This window comes from Otolemur garnettii, unplaced genomic scaffold, assembly GCF_000181295.1.
Source record: "Otolemur garnettii isolate 467f Iridium unplaced genomic scaffold, OtoGar3 scaffold00055, whole genome shotgun sequence".
Taxonomy (NCBI): Eukaryota; Metazoa; Chordata; class Mammalia; order Primates; family Galagidae; genus Otolemur; species Otolemur garnettii.
In genome coordinates, this window is record NW_003852450.1 from 3,401,601 (window position 1) to 3,409,504 (window position 7,904).

The 7,904-nt window shown below is 44.0% G+C and overlaps 1 protein-coding gene across 1 annotated transcript; it reads left to right on the top strand.

Moving 5' to 3' along the window:
* The first annotated feature begins 1,977 nt into the window (after positions 1-1,977).
* On the top strand, positions 1,978-6,795 carry RAB29 (RAB29, member RAS oncogene family). Its single transcript, XM_023514584.1, has 6 exons — positions 1,978-1,986; positions 2,392-2,532; positions 4,460-4,531; positions 5,583-5,764; positions 6,067-6,188; positions 6,476-6,795. The coding sequence occupies exons 2-6, from the start codon at positions 2,409-2,411 to the stop codon at positions 6,588-6,590; spliced, it is 615 nt and encodes a 204-aa protein (XP_023370352.1). The 5' UTR covers positions 1,978-1,986; positions 2,392-2,408; the 3' UTR covers positions 6,591-6,795.
* The last annotated feature ends 1,109 nt before the right edge of the window (positions 6,796-7,904 follow it).

Sequence of the window (7,904 nt, forward strand, 5' to 3'; positions counted from 1 at the left end):
GCCACAACGCCCCGATATTTTTTTTGTTGCAGTTTGGCTGAGTTAGGTTCGAACCCGCCACCCTCAGTATATGAGGCCGGCGCCCTACCCACTGAGCCAGAGGCACTGCCCAGAAATGATTACTCCTTTGATAGAAACTCTGTGACAGAGTACCAAAAACTTGTTAATCTTCCATCTTAAATCTTTTTTTTTTTTTTGAGACAGAGTCTCACTATGTCACTCTCGGTAGAGTGCCCAGGTGTTACAGCTCACAGCAACCCCCAACTCCTGGGCTTAGGAGATTCTCTTCCCTCAGCCTCCCAAGTAGCTGAGACTACAGGTGCCCGCCACAACGCCCCGCTATTTTTTTTGTTGCAGTTTGGCCGAGTTAGGGTCGAACCCGCCACCCTCAGTATATGGGGCCGGCGCCCTACCCACTGAGCCAGAGGCACTGCCCAGAAATGATTACTCCTTAGATAGAAACTCTGTGACAGAGTACCAAAAACTTGTTAATCTTCCATTTTAAATCTTTTTTTTTTTTTTTTTTGAGACAGAGTCTCATTATGTCACTCTCGGTAGAGTGCCCAGTTGTCACAGCTCACAGCTCAGAGCAACCTCAAACTCTTGATCTTAAGGGCTTCTCTTGCCTCAGCTTCCCAAGTAGCTGGGACTACAGGCGCCCGCCACAATGCAATGCCTGCCTATTTTTTCTTTTGTTGTTGTTGTCATTGCTGTTTAGCAGGCCGGGGCCGGGTTGGAACCTTCCACCCTCAGTGCATGTAGCTGACGCCCTAACCGCTGAGCTACGGGCGCCAAGCCTCCATCTTGAATCTTCACTTCCCACCTTGCTAATTTGGGAAAGTAGTTCCTCTCACAGACGACCAGGGCCAAAGTCAAAATTTAGAAGGAAAAATCTTCCCTGTTTATTTTGAGACATGCTGTTTGCTTATAAGTTAAAGAATTATAAACTGAGTTTGAGGCCAGCCTGGACAACATAGTGAAACACAAAAGAAATTCAAAAAGAATGTCAATGCTACAGGTGATCAATAAAGGCTTCAGTAAAGGAGATGTTTATAAGTGAGTCGATATTTAAGTTGGGCCTTAAAGATGAGAAACCTAGCCTAGCTTCCTACACCTGGGTAGCAAACCTTTGGGTTAAACGTGTTTTTGAATCATGCTGATGTTCTTTCCTCACAGAACATGTTTTCCCACAGCCCTGCTGCTCCTCTTCTATTCCCGGAAAAAGCATAGCAAATGGAGCTCTCTTTGCTTGCCGTTTAGCTCATGCCTTGCCAAATCCTGCCTAAGGACAGGGAGGTCAGAAAAGTTACAGCCTGGAAAATTAAAATTATTTGCAGACTGTAGTTCTACGACTATTCTTGAGCAACAGCAGCCAAGCATATGGCACATTCGCCTCCAGCACAAATGATATACGAATAGGGGGGCTAGAAATGGGAATTGTGGAAGTGTGAATGAGGAACTGTCTCTTGTTTCCTATCTTTATTGCTATTGCCAGTTATTAAATGCTGTAACTTTTGGCATAGTTTTGTTTTTCCTAAGGATTAGTCTCGTGGGTCAAGATTCCCTGAATTTTCCTGGTATTGGGTCATACTGAAAATATGAATCATGTTCACAAGGTTCTGGACTTTTTCTCTTTGAAGGAATAAAAAATGGACTTCACTTGGAGCACGATGGATGGAATGATTTTTAACATTAACTCCAAAGATTAAAGATAGGAGAAAACTATCTGGGAAAGGATTCAGGCAGATGAGAGCATATTGAACATATCTCTTAAATATTTACTGACCTATAATTATTTTAAAACACGAATAGTGAAGAACTACACTTCCCAAAAGGCCACGCGGGGAGTCTCCGCACTCGGTAGCGTCTCTTTACCGCGAGGTAAGCTGGGAAATGTAGTGCTCCAAGCAAACCTGCACGTGACGCTTGAGGAGGAAGGCGAGAGGGACCACGCCGTAGGGGGCGGGACGGGTCCAGGGAATCGAGGTGTGGGCTGCTCCTTCCCTACAGTTTGGTTTGTGCAGTATCTCTAGCCACAGCCGTGTAGTGAGCTGGCCCGGGTCAGTCGCTGACTGGAGCCGCTCGGGGGAAGCCCCCGTGGGTGTGGGAGTGTGCCTGGTCTCGTTTCTCGGCAGCCGGGCCGATCAGGGGGTGGAGGGTGAGAAGGTGCGAACAGCCGGGGGTTCTGAGCTCGCGCCCTGCGCCCCACCCAGGCTGTGGCCGCGCGGGGAGGAAGCGCGTATAGGTTGAGCGCAAAGTTTCCTTTTTTGCTTTCTGGTCAAAGCAGCACCCAAAGGCGGTGGGTGAGAATGCCCAACTTCAGTGTGAAGAGGGTTCGGAGACAAACGGGTTAAACAAGCGACTTTCCCCCACTTCTTTCCTCCTCAAAAGTATACACCCCGTTAGTCATGAGCAGCCGCGACCACCTGTTCAAGGTGCTGGTGGTGGGGGACGCCGCAGTGGGCAAGACGTCGCTGGTGCAGCGATATTCCCAGGACAGCTTCAGCAAACACTACAAGTCCACGGTGGGAGGTGAGATGTCGCGGGGGGTTGGGGGTAGACTGGGACTCCGACGCAGACTCGAGTTGTAGACCCGGGTGGGGGCGGGGGGGAGGAGGAATTTGGGTCCTTTGGGTCCTTCCTCGAGTCAGGAAGTAGGAGTCTGGGATCCTAGAAGAGGGAGTAGGTGCTGGGTGTTTGATCTGTACACCTCTCTTGAGTCTCCCTGTTAGGTTTTCCCAGCCAGAGCAAACTACCTGATAAGAGATAGGGCGATGGTGTGAAGGTGAGAAATAGGGAAGGAAGGATAAGAATCAACAATTGCTGTTTATCAGCGGCGCGCTCTGAACTCAAGTCTGCAGCCTTTCAAGCTGTGAGTGGCGAATCTATCCAATCAACAAAAGCAGCGGAGACTGGGGCCTGGTTAGAAACCCCGGTGGAGGCTGCTGTCAGACCTCTTCCAGGAGTTACAGACCAGCTATATAGAAAAGGAACCGAAAGGTGTTTAACCTGGCTCAAGGGAAGAGTTTAGGAACTGGTCTCAAGAACTCTAGTTTTGTTATGGTGATGTAGATGGGTAGGGAGGACACAGAATCCCCCAAAGGATCCCCTTGGCTATGCAATCAGATGCTCATTAGAGCTTATGAGCTGTGACTTTTGTTCATTGATACCTTAAATAAAGGGAACCTAGGAATTCTTGGAAGAATCTTCTCACCCCCTTTCCCTTCAAACTGAGAAAGGGAAGGAGGAAGGGAACACCAAGAGTTCATTTCTTTCCCAGGTAGGGCCTTTGGACTCACCTTTTTTTTTCAGAGGTAGAAATTTGTTTTTGTTAAGTAGACAGTATTTAATTAGGAAGAGCTGGTGATAGGTGTAACTTAAACTTTATCTCTATTAAAAGAACTTGCTTTGGGGGGCGGGAATCTTGTATACTAATAGAAAACTTGAAAATGTATGCTGGTGTTCGTATAGAAGTTTAAAAAAAATTAAAAAGCATTTACATTGCCATTAAAACACCTTCCTTAACAACATTTGGCAAAATAAGGAGTTTAAAATTTCAAAGACTTTTCCTCACCACTCTGCCCCCCACTCCTAGTTCATGGTTTTGGGTTAAAAGTGTTCTGCTAGTTAATTTTTAGCAATTGCTCTAGTTTTCCTTTAGTAAGGAATATAATTAACTCTGGTGATTTTTTTTTCTGTGTTTCTTCTCTATTTCCCATAGTTTTTATTTCTTTTGCAGATGTGTAAGGATCTATTTCCAAACCTCAGGAATTATTCTCTTTCTCTCCTTATTAAAAAGCTTTCCCCCTGGAATACTATTTCAGCCTTAACTTTGGGATCTCAGCATTTACAGACTTGGTAGATTACATCCCTTGCAACTCTTAGGAATCATGAAAGCAGTGTCTTCTTCCTGGGAATCCTCTGGGACCTTTCCGTTTATCCTATTCTTGCCCAACTTGATTTCTGCAGCCTTATGGATCATGTAGAAGTCACCAGGATGTGTTTTTCTCATAATACAATTTGATTAGAAACCAACAGTGAAATTGAATGTGGAAGATACAAAACTGACCACATTTATCTCATTTCCCCCGTTCCCCCCCCATCACCCCTTCCCTGAGAAAACCCCCTAAATCTCCCAGAAATTGTTTAACCTGAGAATAGGGGTTGTTTTCAAAATTATTCTCACCTTCATTCCCCCAGCCTTGGAGGAAAATAGTCACAAATAAATTTGCTTAACAGGAGAGTGAAAGCTAGAGACTCCTTTGGAGCACAAGTATGAATTATCTGTCCCACACCTAATAGATGACTGTGTACTCATCTCAGCCAATTGAGGAATTGAAAATAAATAAATGGGATTGGAATTGTATGTCCCTAGGGCTGTAACTTCATATTTGATCTGAGCTTATCCCTGGATTTTTCATAAAGGGAAATTTTATTAAAGTATAATATGTATTTTCAGTGGACTTTGCTCTGAAGGTTCTCCAGTGGTCTGACTCAGAGATGGTGCGACTCCAGCTGTGGGATATTGCAGGTAAGCTGGGAAGGCTGGATAGGAACAAGGGAAGAAATTTTAGTTGGACCAGAAAACTCTCAGAGAAAAAGTAGGGCAGAAAACCAGAAATTATTTTTTCTGAAGCTGGAATAATTGGGCCGTTCTGAGGATACATGAGCTGAATAGAGCTTTTATAGATGTTTTCCCCTGAGAGATCTGGAGCAGTCTGTGTGGCTGGAGGGGCTGACCAGGTGGGAGATTATCCAGACCATAGGTGGGTGCTCCACAGCAATGGAAGGATGCTTTTTCTGTGTTTAAAGCTGACCTTGGTGAGAAACATGACCCCCAGGAAATAGAAACAATAATAATAGGAAACCTTGGCTGGGTGTGGTGGCTCACAGCTGTAATCCTAGCACTCTGGAAGGCTGAGGTGGGTGGATTGCCCTGAGCTCAGAGGTTCAAGACCAGCCTGAGCCAGAGTGAGACCCTGTTTCTACAAAAAAAAATTTTAAAAGCCAGGTGTTGTGGCAGGTGCCTGTAGTCCCAGCTATTTGGGAGGCTGAGGCAAGAGAATCACTTAAGCCCAAGAGTTAGAAGTTGCTGTGGGCTATGACCACGGCACTCTACTGAGAGCCACAAAGTGAGACTCTGAATAAAAGAACAACAATAATAACAATAGGAAACCTTTATTATGTGCCAAGTGCTCTTCTAAGCATTTTAAATTCACTGATTCATTAATCCTCACAACTTTATCATAAAACCACTGCTTTTATCTTCACTTTACAAATAAGAAATAGGAAGCCCTGACAGCTTGATTTGTCCCAAGTCACATAGATAGTTAAGTGGCAGAACAGAGATCTAGACTTAAGCAATCCAGGTGCAGAATCTACGTTGGAGATGATCAGTCTTAATTATCCCTTTATTGGATAGATAGAAAACCAAGATTCAGAGGGGGAAAGTGAGCGGCTTCCTCTGCTACATGTGCTTACTGCCTTCTTCCACAATGAAAGGAGAGAGAAAAGGTTTCAGAGAGGGTGCTGACATGGATTCTTAGGATCTCCTTCCCAGGAACTCTCCTCTTTCTCCTCAGGGCAGGAACGCTTCACCTCTATGACACGACTATATTATAAAGATGCTTCTGCCTGTGTTATTATGTTTGACGTTACCAATGCCACTACCTTCAGCAACAGCCAGAGATGGAAACAGGACCTGGACAGCAAGCTCACATTGCCCAATGGAGAGCCTGTACCCTGCCTGCTCCTGGCCAATAAGGTATGTAGCAAACCTGAAGAAATGGTCTCTAGCCTCTATCTATGGTCAGAGAGTAAGCATATCTAAAATGCTCTCTGGTTTGGTGCATCTGTTTCGTCTTTTCAGGTTAGCAGAGTCATCTCTACCTCCTTTCAAAGGATGTTGAGGGTGAGACTTTCTTTGGAAAGAATGGTGACTATAGATTTTAGTTGCTGGTGTTCTTAGCCATTGGTAGAAAAATGTTTTAAATACACAGGGGTCTAAGTCATATTTCTATTACCAGGAAATTTATAGTGTTGCCTTTTGTTTATTCTGTTTGTCAGTGTGATCTGTCACCTTGGGCAGTGAGCCGGGACCAGATTGACCGATTCAGTAAAGAGAATGGTTTCACAGGTTGGACAGAAACATCAGTCAAGGAGAACAAAAATATTAATGAGGCCATGAGGTGAGTATCTCATGTATTCTGGGATAGGCATGCAGATTTATTCATCTTCCACTGAAGCCCCATGGATCTTCTTTTCTTGTTTCTGAACAAACAAGAAAAGACTGAGCCACTGGAATCCCAGCTCCTAAAAGTCAGGGATACTGTCTTCTCTCCTGAGATTAACTGAGCACCAAAGGGTCATTTAAACCTTGTGGCTCTATGGAATGCTGCCTGGTGATTACCTTATGTCTGCCATTTCTCCTTTTCCTCCATCTAGTTTCTCAGGCTTAATTTTATTTCTTTTTTAGAGTCCTCATTGAAAAGATGATGAGCAATACCAGAGAAGATATCATGTCTTTGTCCACTCATGGGGACTACATCAATCTACAAACCAAGCCCTCCTCCAGCTGGGCCTGCTGCTAGTAGTGTTTGGCTTGTTTTCCATGCCAATTCTAAGAGGTCTTTCCATCTCTTTCCTTCGGTTGCCCACCAGCAGTTTTGTTAATTACATTTGAACTGTCTCCTGCCAACTGTCCAGTAAGGAGACCCATTGTCTCTGAGAAAAGACACCTGGGACCCATGTGCATTTCTCCTTTTCCTGGATGTTGGCTTTGACTTGCTGCTGTCTCATATGACCCACTTAGTGCCTTCTATATAAGAAAGATCATATCGTCCCTCAATATGTGATCTGGAATTTTGTGGGAAGGATTAGAAATCAGCATCTGTATTTTTAAGATTATAATTGTCACTTTTTTTTTCCTGAGACAGGGTCTTACTCTGTCTTCCTGGGTAGAGTACAGTGGCATCACATCACAGCAACCTGAAACTCCTGGGCTCAAATGATAGTCCTACATCAGCCTCCCAAGTAGCTGGGACTACAGGCACATGCCACCACACCTACCTAATTTTTGGTAGAGACAGGGTCTCACTCAGAGTAATTCTCACCTACTTATAAGATTATTTTTCCATCTGATGCACATTGATAGCATGACTTCAGATTGAGAGAGAAATGACATCAAATGTTATTTCCCAAAATTCTTTATAGGCCACTGCTTTCAGATTCTTTCTGTCTTAGAATTTAAACATCTACTAATTCTGGGATGCAGAAGGAGGGGGTCTGGACAGCTGTGGATTTGGGGCTACTCAAGGTGACACAGAAATCACTATTTTTAAGACTTCTGAAGTTATAAATAACCCTCTCTTTGCTTCAAGAATAGTCAAGGTTTTAAACGATTTTGTACAATGAGAGCATTTTCTTCCACAAAGAACTTAACACTCATATTAGAGTTGTCTGGTGTCTCCCCACCACTGGAGTGGGTTTGCAGGTTTCTGGGTTGATGTCTTAATGCATAATGCTGCTGGGACTCTGAAGTAAGTCTGTTCTTTGCAGCTTTGGGAATCTGAATGGAACAGGAAAAGGGAGCTGTTAACAGAGAATTTACCAGAGCAACTTTATGAGGACTTAGCTGTAGGAAGCAAATATTACATGCAGGCCTTGCTCTAGGGGAGGAGAGTGAATAGACAGAAAATCATTAGGTAATTTAACTACTAAATTGGGCAGGATTTTTAGTATCAAATCACTTGTTGGCAGTTTAATTGGCTAAATTCTCTCTAGGCTCATAATTTATAACTACCCAGAGTTATGAATATCCTTAGAGACCTGAAGTTTTTGATAGACTATAAATAAGTGTCCTTAGTCAGTAGCTCCCAAATCTGTCTGATCAAAACTACCTGGGA

What these genes read in the sequence shown, in the direction of transcription:
- RAB29 (XM_023514584.1), top strand. Translation starts at nt 2,409, where the DNA reads ATGAGCAGCCGCGACCACCTGTTCAAGGTGCTGGTGGTGGGGGACGCC. An exon ending in CTACAAGTCCACGGTGGGAG is followed by an intron (nt 2,533 to 4,459) that starts GTGAGATGTCGC and finishes ATGTATTTTCAG; the next exon opens with TGGACTTTGCTCTGAAGGTT. An exon ending in CCAGCTGTGGGATATTGCAG is followed by an intron (nt 4,532 to 5,582) that starts GTAAGCTGGGAA and finishes CTTTCTCCTCAG; the next exon opens with GGCAGGAACGCTTCACCTCT.